Source organism: Bactrocera tryoni, chromosome 1 (assembly GCF_016617805.1).
Source record: "Bactrocera tryoni isolate S06 chromosome 1, CSIRO_BtryS06_freeze2, whole genome shotgun sequence".
NCBI classification, from domain to species: domain Eukaryota; kingdom Metazoa; phylum Arthropoda; class Insecta; order Diptera; family Tephritidae; genus Bactrocera; species Bactrocera tryoni.
In genome coordinates this window covers 69,041,292-69,063,218 of record NC_052499.1, presented here as the reverse complement: position 1 = coordinate 69,063,218, position 21,927 = coordinate 69,041,292, and the positions used below count along the sequence as shown (strand labels likewise).

Sequence of the window (21,927 nt, the reverse complement as noted above, 5' to 3'; positions counted from 1 at the left end):
GACGTATGGAACGACTTGGCGGCGAGATTCTAAATTGAAAGCGTACAAAATACAGCTTGTGCAAGAACTGAAGCCGTTCAACCTTCCCAAGAGACATCGCATGGCTCTACGGATTCTTGAAAAGTTCCAAGAAGATCCAACGTTTTCGAACCAAATTTGGTTCAGGGATGGGGTACTTTTCTGACTCAGAGGGAATTTCACGACCTTTCACGGTCGATTGGCCATCAAGATCATGTGATATCATACCATTAGAATTTTTTCTGTGAGATATAAAAATTCTAAAGTCTATGCGGACAATACCACTTCGATTCAGGCCTTGGAGAAAAACATCAAACATGTCATTCGCCAGTTCTCAGTCGATATGCTCGATCGAGTCATCGAAAATTGGACTCAATGGATGGGCTATCTGAGATATATCTGCTGCCAACATTTGAAAGAGTTAATGTTCGAAAAATAAATGCCAAATAATGTTCTTCACCCCTTATATTAAATTTAAAATTTGCAGTTTAGAGCATCATCAACAAATTTTAAATAAATGAAATCGTTCCAACAAATGTACTTAAAAACAAAATTGTAAGAATCTCAATTTATTTGCCTGCAATGGCTCAGCAATTTTAAGCAATTATATTTTTCTTAGCACAAATAAGATTGAAAAGTTTAAAAGGGTTGACCATGATAAAGAACATGACACAAAGTTGAACCGAAGTCTAAAAGTTTAAATCAAACTTCAAATGGAAACAAGAAAGAAGGGCAGAAAAAAATTATTTGGTTTCTTTTTTTCCTAATGAATACAAAACTTCTAGTTTTCTTCAACCGAACTTACGCTTTGACCAAATTACTTTTTTTCTTATTTTCTTTCAGCTATAAATTGCCTCTGACCCACATTAGTCGCTCAAATCGTCGGACAAAATCAATGACAGAATCGTTTTTCGTGCTCGTAAAACTGTTTATGTCCATACAAATACTTCTGCTTGAAATCATGTCTATACACAATATACATATATATATGTGTATACTGGATGTGTATGTGTGTGTGTGGGTAGTTGCATATAATATGTGAGCTTGTAATTAGCCAAGCTCGAACTGAAAAAGGCCTGAGTACTTGCCAAGTATTGAAAGCAGACAAATAAATTCTTGTGAGGCACAAAAATGACATCAACTGCTTGCATGTTTGTTGTATGTAGCAGTGTTGTTGTAATGTTCCAATACATGTGTAGTTTCATGTAGGTACACATGTACTTACTAAATGTGGTAACATGCGACAGCAGTGGCTTGAACTTGCTTTGAGTGTAGGTTGGAATTTAAGTACATACCTAATATACAGTGGGTTTATTTTTGAATTTTTGGAGCCAAAGCAGTAGGGCTCAAAAAAAATGCTAGATCTGACGCTTTGTTGCTGTTTCCACCCACAGAAATCGACGAAAATTTCAGCATTAATAATTATCTTTAAACTTTTTTCCTTTTTTTCCTTCCCGGGATACAAAAAAGTCCCGTAAGGAATTACAGCTTTCTTCTTTATTGGCGTAAACACGGTTACGCGGTAATAGCCGGGTTTACAACAGCGCGCCAGTCGTCCTTCCTTTTCGCTGATTGGCGCCAATTGGAGATTTCAAGTGTAGCGAGGTCTTTCTCCACATGGTCTTCCCAACGAAGTGGAGGTCTTTCTCTTCATCATCTTCCCCCGGCGGGTACTTGGTCGAATACTTTGAAGTGCAGTGTTTTCATTCATTCGGACGACATGGCTGAACTATTTCAATGTTGTCATATATCTCGTTCAGCTCATCGTTCCACCGACTATAGTATTCGCCGTGGCCAATGTGGTTCCGCAGAACTTTTCTCTCGAAAACTCGTAACACCGACTCGTCATATGTTGTCATCGCCCATACCATAGAGCAAGACGGGGATGATGAGTGACTTGTCTTTGTTCATCGAGAGAGGACTTTACTTCTCAATTGCCTACTCAGTCAGAAGCAGCAGCTGTTGGCAAGAGTTCCTGCGTTGGATTTGAAGGCTGACGTAGTTTTTTGGTGTTCATACCGGTTCCGAGATAGACGAAATTATCTACGAATTACAGCTTTAGTGATAATAAATTGTTCATTGACGAAATTTAGAGCTTATGAAGCACGAAGAAGAAGTTGTAAAATTTGTAATGAAATTGTAGAACACTAGAAATCATGAGGCAAGTGATTTATTGGCTATTTTTAAATTTTTTAGGTTATGTCACAACGTTTTCTTCACCAAAATAGAAACCACAATAAGTTGGCTTTCCAATACACAATTTCCATAAATAAAATATGTAAGTGCAAATTGTCACAAAAAAGCATATTCTGACGCCGCAATATGTGGTCTACGTACGGTTTTGAGCCACTGTTGTCACGCGTTGCATTATTCTGTTGCTAGCATGCACTGAAGTTATTTGCAAAATTTGCTCTCTTTCCCAGCATGTTCTTGTCTCCTGCAGTTGCATACAGATTTTTCTGTGCTATATATCCCACATATCTATGTACATTATATACACTCGTATATAGTTAAGTGTGTCGCTGCTGATGTCTTGGCTGGTAGATTTTTTTCTTGTAGTGTTGCCGTTACCAGCAAAATGACGTTGACACTGATGAAAGTTTATGTAGAAAATTTGTTATTCTCTTTTGCGTGTTGTTTTTCCCTGATATCAACGTCAATGTTTTTTATTATTGTTTGTGTTTATATTTAGTGCATTTTGTTTTCCACACAGCATTTTATTTTATTTTCTATTTTTTGGTTTGCTCTTTATGCATTTTAGTTGATTTTGCTTCGTATTTAATATTTGATTATTTTCTGCTTGCCTTCGATATACGGTTTTTTTCTTGTCTTGTCGTTCGCTTCCGTGTTTTATGCTTTTTATTTTGGCGAAAAATTCTTTCGATATTTATGACATGATTATCCGCAGTGCAATTTTTTATTGACCGCCATTATTTGATAGACATTTTCGTTGAATTTTTCATAAATGTTTTTGTGCTTCTGTGTGTTATTGTGCATTTGCTTATGCTGAAAACATGACTCTGGGTGGATTTGTTGGTGTATGCATGGCTTATCAGCGAGACGTGGGTTTAAATCATGTCAAAACTCAGTCGTCCGTTAAGAAAATGAAAATAGGGTTTTTTTTGTTTTAATAACACATTAATATTCGTTTTCAAGCGTAGAACACGAGCTATTTAACTCATCGATGCATTCAGTGGTTCATGTCGGATTTGTTTCTTTATATGCTGTCATATTTCCCTTGTTCAGCGAAATCTTTTGGACAATCAGTTTAAAATAAAATGAATATTAGAACACCTGAAAATATTTAGTTCTCAAGTTTATGAAAGAGTATTATGTCTTTCGGGCGAAATTATTTAAAATTAAATTAAATTTTTCCTACAATTTGAATGAGCTTTATCTTATTATTCTAAACACAACCATTAAAGTATTATATACATATATGAGATACCGAAGATATTATAAATATTTCCGACTAATATTTTTTTCTTATCCCAACCAAACACCACCATGTATTGTCAAAAGTTGGCTCTTCTTCTGTGCTCTGTGTTCGTAGTTCGTGTTTTTATTTTAGTTTTGAGAGAATATATATTGACATACCCTTAGTACTATCCTTGAGGTTTACTGGGAGGAGCTCTCTATCAACTCCAGCTTCAGACTTCTTGACTATTGCAGTATTTTTTAAGCCGAGGTTGCAATCATTATGGTAACAGTAGATTTACTGCTCCAGTGTGGAGCCTCCCTTAGAGAAGTGACCGTCCACTCAGATAGCAGGGCAGCGATACTAGCCTTGAACTCATTAACAGTGCGTTCAGGGTTGGTCAAGCAGTGCCTAACTTCGCTATCAATAGCATCGAGTGTCTTTGTCTTTGAATAATTTTTGTATTTTAGACGGAGAGCTTTCTAAAACGCCTTATCTTTGTCATCAATTTTTATACTTTATATTAAAGGTAAAAACTCTATTACGAGTTTGGCTTAACTGAAGATTTTCTATATATGTAGGTTAGGTTAAACTGGTAGGCCAATTAGGCAAGCAACGACCAGTTTTAGTCCTTTGCCATACCAGATGCAGTTCAGTTACTAGGTCCAAGAGAAATAGTCATATTTGGGACTATCCATACCTCTTCCAGTGTATCATCTGGGGTCCCGATGCTTACAGCGTAGTCTTGTTAATGCGAGACAAGTGCACATGAGATATTCCGTTGTTTCCCTGGCGCTCTACTCTAAACATTTATTGCAGTCTATTTCGTCTGTCAACTTCATTGTGGGGGTTTGCCGCCACCAGACAGTGACCAATTAGTTTTCCGATAATGTTCCTACAGTCTCTTCTATCGAGTTCCTGTCTACTACCGATCTACCGTTTTGTACATGACTTTTGTAGTTTTTCACCATGGTAGATCGTTCCATCCGACTTTAATATTATTCACCATACTTTTTTCGCGATTGTCGTGTAGACAATGGATGGGTTTCCCAATGTTCATCATGTTTTGGGATGTTAGTCTTATACCATTCTTGGTAACCTCGCCCACTATTTCATTGCTCTCGATGCCTTTGTGGCCTGGCACCCAGTAGAAGTGAAGTTGCTTACTTCTGGCACTTTCCACTGCTACTCTGCTTTCCAAGACACTTCTGGCCGATATGCGATACAAGGTGACTGCCTTGATTGCTGCTAGAAAGACCTCAGATTGAAATGTACTGCATATACTGTATGTATTATGCCAAACTCTGGGCAGTATTTTCCCGCACCAACTACATCGTCTTTTTTCGAGTCATCAGTATAGATTTTAAAAGTGTTGCGCGTAGCTAAAGTGCATTTTCTATATACATAACTTTCGATTAATTTATTAAAAGCGGCAAAAGTTTAGCATTGTGTAAGTTATTTTTAATTTTTTTCTAACAGGTGGCTGCTCTATTCCCATGTGATGTTGATTAATTTTAGAGTTTTTAGCATGCTTTTCGTTTAACATGCCTATTGTATTATTTTTTTCATATTTTAATGAAAATTTGTTATATTTTACGTTTACACTTAACTCTCGAGTATTGATGGAGATAAAAAGACAAAGAGTATAACATAAAATGATTTTTGCGGCGAAATTTGCAAGCCATCCTGTGGTTAGCTTGGAGCCAGGTCACAAATTTGTTAAATTATTTGTCAAAGCACAGCATTCATCTTAAACCCATACATACACACACAATACAAGCATTCATACAAACAAATACAGTCATCGAAGATTTTAACAATTTTAAGCACTTCAAAATACTTTGAGTCGAGTAGCCATGTTGGAAATACATACATATCGTCACCTGAAATGCAAAATAACGTAACAACATTTTCGGAAATTTACAGTGGCATGAATTAAACACGACATAAAATGGAACATGAGTGAAACAAATTTTTAATATTGGTTAAAACTGGTTCATATCTGAGCGCAGAACCTGAAAATGTTGGACATATGTAATATTATGTTTGTAATTTGAAGTAGTGAATCATAATCAATAAGACACTCAATTTCGAATTTTTTGATGATACGTTATTTTGAATTTCAGGTGACGATATATACTTTCAAGTGAATATACATATGTAAGTGCGTATGTATGTAGGTAGCTGTGTGTGCATGCACTTGTGTTTGTTTCTTAATCGTAGCATTTTTCAGCTTGACAAACGAATACTTCGAAAAGCTGTGGTTGCTTTAAGCTACTGTGGTTTTAATTACTTTCAAACTGCGCGCACACTCGAACACAAACACACTGACACAAGCTTACGCACACAGCTACAGCCATAGGCGCACTTATCAGCAACTATGTAGCACTCAATGCAAATAAATAACTTGGAAATTTTCAAACTTAGAGGATTATTTGCGAAATAGCACAATCTTCATTTTACACTTTTGCCATTGTTGTTGTTATTGTTGCTGCTCTTGTGGCTGCGAGCGTTTTCGCATTCTCAAATAGTTCATTATTGATTATTTCGTGTGAATGGCGACCGCCTCGAGCTGTTTAACATGCAAAATACCGTTATACAACTTGGCAGAAATAATTTTTGCAAATGCCGTCTCTTGAAATTGGGCGAAGAGACAACTAAATACACGAGAGCACATGCTGAATTCAAAGTATTTTATGCGGTCAATGCCATTTCGTTAATTACGCACACGCACGCACACACGCACGCGAATGCGATTTTAGAACGCAGCGCAGTTGTACTTCCGCTGAAATTAAATTCTCGCGCAGATTGAACTAAAAACACTAAAAATGTGCAAATTTAATTCATTTGCGCGGGGGGGTTTCGGTGAAAAGCCACTGGTTTTAGTGGCAACAGTTTAAATTACAGATTTATTTGCCAGGGCATCGAATAAAACAAAGCGAGCCAACACACAAACCAGCGTAGCTTCTGCAAGCGCACGATGGCTAGCAGCTACCAGCTAACAGCAACAATAATAACAACAATAACAGCAACAACAACTACTACATTCAAAAGGTAAATCATGATTTTAATGACGCAATTAGAGCGTAAAATTGTTGTACAAACAAAGCATTAGCAATACAACAAGCGGCAACGCTGCCAGCATCGACGCCAACGCCAGCGTCAGCAACAACCAGCCGTGAACATTGCAACAACTGCACGAGCATAATTTAAATAATTTCTGTGCATTAAAGCAACAGCGCAGCCCCGAAGTCAAGCGCTCCAAGCTGGATTCGGCGAACTCGACCAACTCGACCGACGGGTCGCGACGGCGATCGACCGGCCAATTGGCCTGGACGCTGGTAGGGGAGTTGTTGTAGCGCGCGCCCGACGGGAGTGGGTTTGGATGTCAATTGTTGCGAATTGCAACAATAAAATATTCGAATGTTGGCACAACTTTTTGAGCGTTGCGCTGATTGCAGAGGCAACGCGCGGACATGACTACAATGAGGGTGATTGGCTACGGTCGTTGTGGTGGCGATGGTAGTGTATGCATGAAGTCGGCTGCTTATACAGCCAGAGCAACGGGTATGATGGATCAGCTGTTGTCTGTGTGTGTACTGTGTGTGACTGTGAGCGGTTGGGAGTTGGCAATGATGATGTTTGCATTCGCGGAAGTTGTTTCCACTTTCAGTTTACCAAATTTGTATATTGATAAAAAGATATAAAGATATAAAGAAAATAAATAAGGTTGGACCCAATCCGCATGGAACCGATCTTTTTATATACAAAAAAGAGTTTTTCTAAAAATATTGAATGCACATAAGGGTGAGCCAATTGAGTTATAAAATGCATAAGAAAAAAAATTTAAAAACCAAACCTCATCCGTTAATATCCCTTAAACCGTAAGATTTCCAAAAACAAGAGGTCGTTTTGTAGCGCATTCAATGTCCTAAAAATCAATGAAACGAAATATTTTTTCAAGGAGTAGAAAGCCAGATCTAAACTTTTCTTACTGATAGTAAGAAAAAAAAATAGATAACCGTAAGACTTTAGTTTTAAGCTGTTTAGTCGAAGAGATCGAAACCCATATCGTTGTCTTCCTCGGACGCCGACTCCTTCTTTTTGGCAGCAGTGCCAATACTAGCAGCTGGAGCAGAGGCAGCGGCAGCAGCAACAAACTTGCTGGGGTCCTTGATGAACTTCTTGGTGCTAGCAAATTCCTTGAAATCTACTTCGGTGGCAGCAGAAATAGTCACTAGATTCTTGAAACCATTGGCAACACTGTGTGGGGCCGAAGCAATAGTTGGGTAATCAATATGTAGCGATGCGGCGGTCAAATTGACATGACCAGCTTGGAAGGACCTCCTCGTTACAATTAAGAGCTCATATTTAGAGAAACTTTCTTAGGGCGTCTAAGAGCCTATTTTTTAGAGTACGAACCAAAAAATATATTCGTTTTTGACCCACCCTTATGCAGATATATACATTTAAAAATATTTTTCGAAAAGTTTTAAGTTGGTCAGGCAAAACCTTTCGAAGATATTAATGAAATAAGATTTTTGATAGTAATTTCGATTTTTAAAACTTTAATTTTTTAAATTTTAACTTTTTCAAAACAAAAAAAAAAAAAAAAAAACAATACTTTTTTCGAAAAGCTGATATTTTTACTGCTTCTAAATTGTTTAGTAAAATATATATATATATTTTTTTTTTGGATTTAAGACGATTTTAAGCAGAAATATGTTTACTAAATCTAAATTTTTTGGTAAAAATATATATTTTTTATTTCTTTTACCGTCAAGTATCAGAATCAAGAGAATGTCAATTCGAGAATTTTTCGAAATTACTACGATTATTCGAACATTTAGCATTTTTTATAAATAAAATGTTTCTCCAAAAACAATCAGAAAACCCCGTGATTTTCTGACTTACAAGTGAATAAACCACTTAAAAATTTTACGTTTTAAACTTATAATAAATGCAAGGAAAATAACGTGACTCTGGTTTATTTTCGGAAATCAATTGAACATATATAACAAACATCATTATTCCTCTATACCTAGCGGTCAGACAGTCTAAGAGACATATTAAAATCCACCACCACCCATCTCTTCAATATATCTCACTAACAGCTTTAAGTGTCACAAATAACCGTTAAGTAAACAAAATTATAATTCTCTTGTGCAACGTTTGCCGCCCGGCCTTAAATAAATAGATAATATACTTATACTGTACACTGTAGGAAGATTGGTGTGTTTGTGTGCGCATTGCGAATTGTTATGCCACATTGTCTCGTATTTTTCGGCGATTTATTTGTTTCTCACTTACATTTTTATTGTCTCTGTTTTTCCTTTGTCTTTCCTATTTATTATTTTTTTTTTTTTGTTTTTGAGGTTTTGCGGCATTGCACAAGTCCGGCGCTGGCCACCGGCTCATTGCCTTTCGAACATTTCCAATATAAAATTCAGGCTGAGTGGCCGAAAAGTATACTTGAAACACACACACATGCACACCTACATACATACACAAATCTATACTAGCGCCGTGGGCTTGTAAGCATGTTGTGGGTGCTTATGCTCGTAGATAAAATTCATATGTACAAATGTACAAAATACTTACTTGAATTTAAGAGTATTTTGCCGGTGAAAAATGTTTAAAAGTACCAATATGTACTTGTACAACAAAAAGCAAAAATATGGCGATCTCATTGTGCTTTTTACAGTTACGAAATAAGTAGATAAGTGCATTGTTGTGTGTGCGGTTTGAAAAGTCCACACACACATGATTACAAGCGAGCACTTGCGGGGAGTTTTATTATTAATATTTTCGCTTTCAAACATTTTTCAATTTAAAAGTTAGGAAGCGTTGTTTTTGTGACGATATACATATTATATGTGTATGTGTTATTGTGTGTAGGTACAATTAGCTATACAATTCAGTCGCTATTTACTTTTATTAGATTGCCATTATATTTAGAGCGTCCAGAAACCAGTGATGCTATTCCACAGCCATCAGTTTAGGGTCCTAATGTCTTAAGTTTGGTGTAAAATTCTATTTTCGGATTTGATTTTGATCGCTTGATTATAATTCTTAATCAAAACCACTAAACTATCAAAATTTTGACAAGGAAATATCAGGGTCATGTTACATAGATAACATGTGGTATAGATACTATAAAACGCGTGATCCAAGTAGAGGTACATTTTCAATCACAGATTACGCGTGAGTCGTGTCCAGCTGTCACGTTATTTTTGTCGATTCGGCGCCGTTCGCAACAACTCGTACTGACGTATGGAACGACTCATTTTACGTCGAGATCCTAAAGCGTACCAAATACAGCTTGGGCAAGAACTGATGCCGTTCCACCTTCCCAATAAATCCCATAAAAAATATAACTTAGCATAGCATTACATAAAATAACATAACTATCAAGACATAACATAACATAGCATAACAAAAACTAACATGGCATAACATAACAAAGCATTACATCATTTTTTTTTATTACTTTCCAATCCTACCTTAATGTTATTTGCTTTATCATCAACAATCGCCAATCTCAAATTCGAGCCACATATCGACATAATACTCACACAGTGCACAAAGACAAAGTGAGCTTATATAATTGCTCACCAGTGTACTTACAAATTACTTTATTATATGATATATACATGTATGTACTATATAACCTCACATAAGTAACTTCGACAAGCCACCATCCAATGTTCCACCCACACCCGGAGGATTTATTTGTTGCACAACAAAGCGGTTAAGAAATAAAAAATAATGAAAAAAGTGCAACAGTTGCGAAATAAAAGAAATTCCATAATTATATTTCATGTTTCTGAAAGTGTGTGGCTGGTCGGTAAATGGGAAAGCCATACTTTTTGTATCCCAACATGTAAGACCGTCTGTTTGGGGATACAAATAAGTAATGTCATATGTACATATGTTCACCGAGTGCTTGTTTGCATTGTTCAAAGATGCTTTCTGCCGTTTAACAGTTTGAAAATGACTCACGCATTTCGATTTTCGCGTATTTCGTTTTCTCATGATTTTTATTCCTTTATACCTTATTTGCCAAGTCGTCGCGACTTGTTTATTTTGCGGTTTATTTGAGGCAATCATTTTCTGATGCCTATTCTCTGAAACACTTGACGTAGAAAACCGGTTATAAGTTGCTAATTAACTTTTAAACTAATGGCGTATGAAAGCGCTAATGGTAATACAAGTATATTCTATAGGTGCTTTGCGTTCGATTATTTACAAATACTTGTTCAATGGTAATCAAAATCTTATGATATATACTATATACATATATTTTTAGACCTTGTTAAATATGGAAACAATAATTTTTTCTCTATAACATAAATATCTCCATAACCTCAAATCGGAGAAGGAAGCCATTTATTGCCGAAACCGAATGTTTTCTTAAACTTAACACATGAAATTAAAATAAATAACAATAACTTATTATATTTATGTAATGGTAGTGATTTCAATTACTGCTGACTATGAGCAAAAAATAGTAAGACTTTATAAATTAAATTTTGCGCGAAACCTCAACCCCCATTTAAATGTTTTTCTCGAATAAGTGTTTTTTTATTGGTCCACATTATTCAAAGAGGATCGAAAATCCGTTGGCGACGAACCACATTCAAGACAGCCATCACCCTGAACTGATGACCAACTCGACAATAAAATAGAATTAGACAGATCACCGGATCTAAGAAAATCGAAAAAAGGATTGGTTCCAAAATCACTCAATTCTTTTGAAAAACAGCGTCACGTTAACGTTTGTTAAACAATGCTCTCCGACTACTAGGTTGTCATGCAACATATTATTACTGCCGGTGAGTCTTGGATCTATGCTTAGCCGAAAATCATGATATCTCAATTTTTACTCAAGTTACAGCTTGCACGGACGGACGGACGGACGGACAGACATCCGTATTTCAACTCTATTCGTCACTCTGATCACTTTGGTATATATAACCCTATATCTGACTCTTTTAGTTTTAGGACTTACAAACAACCGTTATGTGAACAAAACTATAATACTCTCCTTAGCAACTTTGTTGCGAGAGTATAAAAACAGCGTCACGTTAACGTTTGTTAAACAATGCTCTCCGACTACTAGGTTGTCATGCAACGTATTTTTACTGGCGGTGAGTCTTGGATCTATGCTTAGCCGAAAATAGTGGCAAAGGTGAGCCGAAGCCAAGAAAAACACATCAAAGCAAGTCATGGTTATGTTGACAGTTTTCTTCGATTATAAAGGTGTGGTGCATTCGGAATTCCTTCGGACCGGCCAAACTGTCAACAAGCTCGTCGCAATCAATGAGAAACTAAAATTCGTATATTTCGTATAATCTGTTGCTTTGCATGACAATACTAAGAAAGAAATAGAAAGAGTCCTTTATTTGAAAACCTTAATAATTTGATGTGGATTTTTTTTACTATCGCCAGATATGACAATAAGATAATCGTCGGTAATAATTCGATTATAGTTCTGAAAGCGTGGCTTCGAAACAATAATTTCGTCGTTCTTAGGTATTACTTATGTTTCAACTTTTTATCCTATTTTTACTAAACTACTTTGAGACGTTGTTTACGAAATTTTGAGAGCAAATCTTTCGATGAGGCAGCTTCCTAGAAGTGTTAGAAGAGTCGGTTGGCAGCATGCCAAGCGGTCGTTAGTTCTAGATAGAATAACTAGTTTTATGTGGTAATTGTCAGTTGGTTTACCAAGATCGACTCGGTATAAGTAGGATTTGTACTGTATTTATAAAGTTACGTGGGTTTTGATATCTCAAAAATTCGTTTGTTATATTTTTTATTTAAATACTATGGTATGTCTAAAATAATTTTCCAAAGTTTCACAGCTATCGAAATAAAAGTGTAGGAGGTAAATTCTTTGGGAAAGCGGACCGTACGGCTAGACCAGTCAGCTACTTCAATTTTGATTTTGTTTTCCTCGAAACATCATTGGTAACGATTTCGGCGAAACTAGTGAAGCGAACTTATAGAAATTTTTAACACACCTCTTCTAAACCAGATAACCTAGTGATTGATTGAAGGATTTTCTTCTTGTAATTAATTAATCTATGTATTTATATATGAAAATTGTTGAAAATTTGCATTTTTTCGGACGTCAAAACTCATGTAACTTTTTATATAGCCAGAACCATACCCAGAAAAATTTTTGTCGATTGGATTAATTATAATGGACTTTGGAGATAAGCTGAGTCGAACGAAGGATAAAAACTATTAAGTGTTTACATCCACTGCAACTTCAAGTGGTAACAAGTTGTCAAAAGTTGGCAACAAACTTGTTATTATCAAATACTTCATAAAAATTTTTTCTGATAACCATTGATGTTGCTTGTACAAATAAACTATAATAAATTTTGACAAAAAGCACCCGGAAATTGTAATAAAATTCCCTGGGTAAATAGCAGTCTTTAATTATTATGCCAAATATGAGAGCGATCTTTGAACCAGTTTGCTTATAGCAGCTGCTTAAGTCGGTACACCTCAGTAGTGCATTGCGATTTTTACAATGGACAAAAATATCGAACGAAAAATTTGTTTGAAATTATTTCTAACCAAATTTCATGTGTAGAATCGTTCCAAATGTTGAAAAAGGCTTACAATGATTCAGTTTTATCAAAAACACAAGTAGTACAAAGCCTTCAAAGACAGTTGAGAGATCATTGAAGACATGCCTCGTTCTGGACGACCTTCGACATCTTCTATTGATAAAAATATTAAAAAAGTGAAGGTGCTTGAATGAGCTTGAAAATCGTCAGGCAAGTGTTAGAGAAATGGCAAGAGAGCTGGACATCTCTCGCAACTCTCTCGTGGCTATTTTGGGTATGAAACGCGATCTTGCTCGACTCGTCCCGGTGAAGATGAATTTTTTTTTCAAAAAGTGTAGGAATATTACCAAATTTAAAGCCAAAAACCCAATGAATACGTTAACCATTGTATTCAAGAGATTTGGCTCCGTGTAATTTTTTTGTTGTTTCTCAAACTAAAATCGCCGCTTTATGGTTTCATGAAAATACACAGAACTTCCTTTAAGTGGTGTCAAAAAATATAAGAATTTGCAAAAATGCATATGAGATACTTCTAATACTTTCCAGGAAAAAGGAAAAAATCTTACGTATTGTTAAATCAGCTTGAATAGCCAAGCAGTCAACGCATTTCGAAGCTAAAAGAAAATTTTTAAAGCTAATACTCGTAAGCCGTATGATTCTCTTACATCAGCGTATATACAAATATTGCAAGTACCAAACGCCAAACATTTTGCGCTGCTGAACTTTGCCGAAATAAATTGAAGATAATTACATTAGTGTTTTTTCCAAGCGATTTGGGTATTAAATGCGCCGCTTTGTTGTTGCCAACATACTTTAAATACAATTAGTGAAATGAGAAATAAGTGCGAGCTAAGGAAAAGGACCAAGAATACATTTGCAAAGGGTTAATGATGTTTAAATACAGTTTTGTTTACCAAAATTTATACGATTTTGTTGTTATTGTGGTGTTGTGTGGGCGTATGTGTGTGTGCGTGTGGTTAAATGCATGAAGTTTTGCTTAATTAATTCATTTTATAGGCTTGTTGCCACATTCTTGTGTTTGTGTTGCGTTAATTCTAATTAAATTGCTGTTCACTGGCATTTTTGTGCTGTTGTTGTGTGTTTTGTAATTACCGCAGTAAATCAAAAATTAATTAAGGTGCAAACGTGTAATTCTTATTTGTGTGCGCAATTGCGCTTCTTCAAACTTTGATTATTAAATTACAGAAAACTTATTAAGTAAATTATGGCATGTTTTTGGTATTGTTGTGGTGGAAAAATTACTTTTTAAATTAATTATCTCGCTACGTGACCAGTTGTGGTGGAAAAACAACAAAACGGTTAAATGTGCTACACACACACATATATATGCGCAGCTCCACTTCCGTAAGCCTCAAATATACAAAAATATACATGTGTATGTATGTGTCTCTATGTACGTTACATGCTTTGGTATGCGTTTGATGAGCACATTCATTTAAGCAGCCAAACCACAACACTTTCTGCCATCGCCAATCAAATTCAGCGAAAAAGTGTAAATGAAATTAATTAACGTGAGGATAATTCAATGAGTCATGCTGGCTTGCTGGTTGGCTGGTTGGCTGGCCGACTTGCTGACTAGCTGGCTGCTTGGCTGCTTGGCGTTGGACGCTTGACAATTTCGGCTGGTGTGCTAGCTAGTATTGTTGCTGGTCGCGTAAGTGGCAGTCAGGTCCACCGTTGGCCACTTAGTTGCCACAGCGGCATGACTGCGGGTAGTGCGGGGAGGTAAATGCTGCTGTAATCACTTGTCCTCTCGCATTAAATTGAATCGTGTGGTTTGTAATGCAATATTCGGGTATTTGACGCAAAACCGCATACCTTCGTATGCACACACGCCCACATACAAGCACATAATCCTACACTAAACACAATTGCTTGCAACTTGCAACTATTGCAGATCAGTCAACAGACTCGCATAAAACGAAACTTTTTTTGATATTGTTATACGCAGGACAGGATATATTAAGTGTACCACGAAGTTTGTAAAATCCAGAAGAAAACATCGTAGATCCTATAAAGTATATATTTATATATTATATATATGATCAGCTGACCCTGTCTGCCAGTCTGTGTATATATAAGCAAACTAGCATCACAACTGTTGAGATATCGATCTGAAACTTTGCAAACATTCTTTTCTCTAGAAAAAGCTGCTTATTGGTTGGGACCGCCAATATTGGATAACTATAGCATATAGCTGCCATACAAACCGATCCATCGAAATCAAGTACTTGTATGAAAAACTTGTTTATTTGAGGAGATATCTTCACGATATTTGGCACAAAGCGTTGCTTAAGCCAATAATTAAATATTCGAGAAAACGTTTCAAATTGGATTAATATTAAATATAGCTGTCATACAACCTCAACGAACAAAATCAAGTTCTTGTATGGGAAAATTGTTTATTTGACGAGATATTTTCACGAAATTTAGCACAGATCATTGCCTAAAGCAATAATTAAATCTACGAGAAAATTGTTCAGATCGGATATCTATATCATATAGCTGCCATACAACCTCAACGAACAAAATCAAGTTCTTGTATGGAAATCTTTTTTATTTGAGCAAATATCTTCACGAAATTTAGCACAGCTCATTGCCCAAGAACGATACATCTAATATCTGAAAAATTGTTCAGATCGGACCACTATGGCATTTAGTTGCCATACAAATTGACCGTTCGAAATATTGCTAAGGACTTTTTATACCCATTCATGTATCTTAATATATAAGCACTTGTGAAGGATATTTGAGCTACGGTGCAGCCGAAGTTAATATATTTTCTTGTTTTTGTTTTAACAGTTAACATATTGTTTTGTTATTTGTATCAATTTTCGCATATCTGCTGCAATTTCCACACACAAATTCGTTTGGCATTTCATGCAACAATTTGTTGAAAATCAAAATTTTATTAAATGCAACATGTGCCACTTCTATTTGCGTACTTATTTAGTAGCAGCAAATCAATAAATATAGACAGTGGCATATTGCAAGCACCTACACATACATACTTACGTATAACTAACTATGTAAATGCATAGCTGTCTGTTGTAATTGAGAAGCGCGCATAAATTTAATTGCCATTTTATGCTCTAAGCGCAAGCATTTGATGCGGTTGCAGAATTTCATCATTAATTCATTTTCCCGGTATTTTTACGCTGCTACTGTTTAGAGATTTTATATTGCGCAGCACAGTGTGAAATTTGCATGTATCCAAACATACTTACAGACACACACATTTGCATATATTTTAAGCTATCCGCAGCTGAGATTTATGAAATTTATATTTTTTGGTATTTACAAATTAATGGCCTTCCGACGGCATTGAAAGGATTGCAGAAGGATTTTGTAAATATTAATTTATGGGAAACAAAGCAATAAAGGGTATGTAATATGAAAAAACCAAAAACAAAAAAAAAATGGCAACATTGTATTTTTGTTGTGGTTTGAAATGAAATGCTCTCGAATAATTAATATTTTTTACAGTAATGAAAAAGTTGAAATATATTCAACTTTGTGCTACAACTTGCTCACCTGGCAAGCTTTGTGCCGCCTAACAAAGAAATAATTGAGATCAATCGATTGGACAAGAGTTTAAATTTGATATTTTTATTATTTTCGACATTTTTTTTATTTAAAAAGTAAATAAATTTTTTTGTCAAGCTTCAATTCTTTACAATTAGGGTTTTCACAAGTCTCATAAAGTTATAAGTTATAACGATTCAAAAACATAGCATTGAGCATTGTAAATGTGTAAACTCATTTTTGTATGCAATCCAACAAAAATTTGTTTAAACAAGTGTAAAAATGTATAATTTTACGATTTTACGATGTATTACGACGGGTTGTGAGTACCCCAAATTTTTTTCCAACTTATAAACGTATAGTCGGAATGCAAGTCTGTTCAAGTTGATTTCTGAACGCAAATGAGGGTCAATATATGTGATATACTATGTACAATTGATATTCAGAGATAATCCATTTCAGATAGAATAGAACTCTGTGTATCAAAAATGGGTTGAATCGGGTCAATACTTCCCTGCGCTCCCATTTAAATAATGTAAAAATTTTGCGAACTTGCGGGTGACTTTATACCGCGTATATCGGTCTAAAAAGGCAAGAACCGGACGAATACTTGACCTAGCCCCATACAACTAAGAACATGATTTTCGAAAATCCAGCTGACTTTATTCCATATGATTGGTACTTAAATGAAACGAAGAGAACATTTTTTTTTTAGTAAGTGGCATGATAATAGTTAATTAATAGATAAAATCGGGTCAATACTACTCCAACTATCACACACTACATAATATATAATGATTTTAATTTTTCTAACAAACCTTATGCTGAATATATCGGTATGAGCTGTATAATAGTTATATATAGTATATGTACTATATATATAAAATTGCTTGGATTCCGATCATCTGGTTGATATTTTACACCTTAAATAAATTCCTTGGCTTTGATCCTTGCGAGTTTTATGAAATCTCCAAACTTTTTTTGAGAGATCCAGATAAGAATCGAATATATTCTTCCATAAAAATTGTTTTCAAATAAACTACAATAATATCAGAAGTCAGAATGCATTCAATCTAGAGGACTACGAATTGTAAATATTAATTTATTGGTAGGGTGAACATTTTAAATGATTTACAAAGTGTGTTCCACAATAAACAAGACTTCAAAAAAAAAACAGAACAAATTGGTTTTTCGGCAAAATCAATTTACTTTGTTCAAACTAGTCTCTTTCTGCTTCAATACGGGGAGTGGTTAATGCTTAAAATGTGATTTTTGGTCAAATAATCGTCCTTCGAATGTTGGTTTCTGATCAATTTCTGGTCGTCAATTAATTTGTGCGAAACAAACCGCGCACACACCTTTCGTAAGCCCAAATGTTTGGCCAAAATGCGATAAATCGATGTTTTGGTGATGTTCAATTCCATTTCCATGAATGTCAATGATGATTTTGGCTGATTTTTGATTAATTCACGCACAGTTTCGATGGAATTTCCGGTGATCACGGATTTTGATTGGCCTACATGTTGATCGTCATTTATGTCCTCACGACCACTTTGAAAACGTTGAAACCACTTATGCAATCTACTATGGCATAGGCAGTCATCGCTATAAACTTGTTTCATCAATTAAAACGTTTCGATAAATTTAAATATATATTTTAAAACAAAATTTAATGTTGGCTGTTTATTCGAAGCTCATTTTCGCACCGATAACACGAACATACTGACACTTAAAACGCAATCACTTCACTTCCAATCAATGAAATTTCATGAAATACTCACTAGACAATCGATAAAGATAGCAGATTCTAACGCATCAGTCGACATATAGATGGCGCCACCAGGCGCTAGATTCAAAAAGTCCTGTTTACTTTGGAACGCACGTTGTATTACTTAATATGACTGTCCCATATTAAACTTAGAAGCACCTCCTTAATTTGTACGAAAATGATTGGTAACTGCTATGGATAAAAAAAAAAATTATCCACTTATTAATATAGTGGTAGTGGTTTAGCTGATTAAGTTATGTGGACGCTAATATATTTTTAATTGTTATTAATTTTTTGTATCAATTTTAAAAATTAAAAGTTATTTGCTTTTATGGCATAACATATAATATATTTTTTAACCTTTTTCTGTTGTTTAATTCAACTTCAGAATCTAATGGCACAAATTAAATGAACATGGAATGTCAAAGCCTACTGCACCGTTGCTAATTTAATGAGCGCAAGTGTTATTGTTTGGCGATAATTAAACAATGTGCTAATAGGATAATCTTCTCTATTAAATTGGGCGATCAGCCGTGCTGCTACGAAACAAAGAAAAAATCGAACAAAATTAATGGCAATCATCTTTGCATATTGGGTCTAGGTCTGAGCGAGCGGCAACGCACGACATTGGGGCCAATTTAATGATTAACCAAATTGATTGATAGCTCACGGGCTTATCATACATAAGTACGTTACAGACAAATTCGTTGCCGAATGCTATGGGTTACTTATTGTTGTTGTATTTAATATAAGCGGTCGTGTTGCGAAAGCAAGCGCGGCAAATAAGACGCTGAAGTCATTACTTTTCTTCGAGGAAACAAACAAAAACAATACAACAAAAGAATCACGAAAATGACAGGCGATCGACTAAAGTGGGGAAGTGCTCGCACAATAGTTAATAATTTAATTGCATAAGTGTTGTTGTTATTTCTTTTTATTTTTTGATATTCCGCACAACGTTTGTATGCGCACGTTGACAGCAAACGGAAATAACGGCACATTTATGTGTAAAGTTAAGACGAATTCAAGTTGAACTTAAAGTTTTCTGCTACTTCCTTTCTACGTTTCGCCAGCAATGCATTTTCTTCAATTTCGTAAGTTGATATGTACATATGTTTGTTAGCGCGTGCGTGCAATGTCACGTTTTTGTTGGGGAAAAAGTAATTATGGGCATATTACGAGCAAAAGGCAATTTTCACAATTTTCAGTTAGAAAATTTAGAGGTGTCGATTAGATCTTAACACTTCGCAATGTCTTTTATTTCACAATCGCTATATTTTGTTGTAATACAATATGGCTACTAACGCGATTCAATGTCAATATGTGCGTTTGTATATGTGCCACCATTTCTGTGCAACGAGCTGCGCTGCATTTTGTTTAGTTGGGCTAAGGACTGCAAAGGCAAAGCATAAGAAGGCTGCTTAAAATGTGAGCGTGTTTTTGGCTTATTGTTCTGCAACAAAAATTTTTGATACCACCAGGACACATGGTAGCTTAATATAACTGATTTTCTATATGTGATTGCAAGTGCCTAAAAATTTTACCAAGAAAATAATTATTCAGGTTTGTAAAAAATGTCTTTCAAATATTTTTTTTCTAAAGTATTAAATATTGGGTAGTCGAAAAAGTCTTTTCGTATTTCTAATCAAACTTCAACTTATTGTTTTTTGAAATTTGCAGAAGAGAAGCAAGCGACCCATTATTGTGCTACACGAACTGATACAGCACTCCTCCGCCTCCGTTAACTTCACAAATTTCAACTTTCTTTGAACTTTCCCGATTTTGATTTTTTTTTCGGTAAAATGAAGCTTAAAATTTCACCTCTCCAACACTGTATGGTATGACACAATGTGATTGGTAGCACTAGAGATATATGACTGTAACGACATTTATTTACAAAATACGAAAAGACTTTTCGACTACCCAATATTAGTTTCTCATATTCCAAGTGAATAAATTTTTGGTAATAGCTCGACACTGGCACCACTTGCCAAGATATTTGTTTAATTGTTTTTTTTTTTCAAAATCCAATTTGGGTATTGGCCAATTCGGAACGTAAATATGTGTACTATATTTTGTAATAATTGAATAATACGGTGAACAAGGGCACGCATACCTTGGCATTGTAAATAGTTGTCACATGTACGACTGCATCGGTTTTTATTGACATGGATGTAACTGTTGAGGTCCAAAAACCCAGATATTCTTCATTCTGTAGTAGTTCAATATTAATCGATATATTTCTTACTGAAGCTCTTTGTGTGTCACCAAGTCAGAGAAATTTAGCTTACATGTGTATTAACAACATCAAATAATAAGTGCCTTGACCTGCTCCAAATTTTTCTGATCCAATTTTTTCTAAGTCTGAGTGTGCGGAAATGGGGTCATGAAAAGTCACTAGCTTATCTTAAAGTCCTCGTGTCAATGCGCGCCAAACCAACCTGGATAATTCCAAAATCGCACCGAAGAAGACTGGGTAAATGCATGCAAGTATATGCACATGTGTGGATATGTGTGTGCGCGTGTGTGGAAAACGTCACTGAAGTAGAAAATTACAAAATTAATGTACAATGACTTAAACAATTACTCGCATGCCATATGTGTCGACTTTAAGTACAAGTGAGTACTCCAAACACTTCAGCCGCACACATTTGCCGCAACGCACACACACATCTATATGCTCAAGCATATGCAAAAGAAATAAAAGTGGTGAAAAAAGATTATTATAAATGACTTTGCTGTACTATGCTACGCTATGCTCTGCTATGCTATGCTATGCGGTGCTGTGCAACTTTGCAATTAGTACACCTCAGCGCGCATATTTTTTGTAATAACAAAAATTAAAAATAAATAACGCAAAGTTTTCATTTTGCGGTTTTACGCTCAAAACTTTGAGCCGAACTTTTTTGCTATTGTTCGTAATTACCGCAAACTCGATACGGCATCATACTTGCTGCTGCTCGCAGTCAACAACAGCAACGTCAACAACACACACACACACACAGGCATAAAAACGCTAATTAAAGTTGTATGAAAAATTTGTGTTGTCTTTGCTTGTTTGTGGAAGTATTTTGAGCCCTTGCCTACCTTTCCGCTGGCAAAAACATTTCATATTTATGTCGCTAATAATTAAATTTTCGTTAATTTATTTTGTTTTTTCATGCTCTCCCTTCTTTCCCGTCTTTCGTTGCAGGACACACACAAAAGCTCTCCCCCTATATACGGCACTGGGAGGCGGCGGATTTCGATCGTTCGCATTTGCACTCGGCACATCAGAAACACATCGAACAGAAGCGTCATCGTCGAAAAAGAGCACTGGATTTGGGCGAATTCGGGCCAGTGCACAAAATCAGACTGAATTTCTTTGCTCATGACAGGTAAGTGAAGAACTGGTTTTCAACGTAAATCGTGCTTTATCTCGCAGAGATAATGAGAGAACAATACCTATTGTGCTTAACACTCACTTGTCGTACGGAGCAGTAGACATTTTTGTTGGAAGACCGTAACTTTACTAAGACATACATATATATTCTTCCCACTTTATTCATGTTTTCTAACTGCTAAAATGTTTAAGGTATTTTAAGAAGACCACT

At 35.5% G+C, this 21,927-nt stretch overlaps 1 protein-coding gene across 1 annotated transcript in view; it reads left to right on the top strand.

Annotated features, from left to right (window-relative positions):
* The window catches only part of LOC120770755, a 129,795-nt gene that overhangs the window by 64,788 nt on the left and 43,080 nt on the right, over positions 1–21,927 (top strand). The window contains exon 3 of the mRNA XM_040098344.1: positions 21,528–21,711. Within this exon, the coding sequence (XP_039954278.1) occupies positions 21,528–21,711 (184 nt within the window). The remainder of the gene's footprint in view (positions 1–21,527; positions 21,712–21,927) is intronic.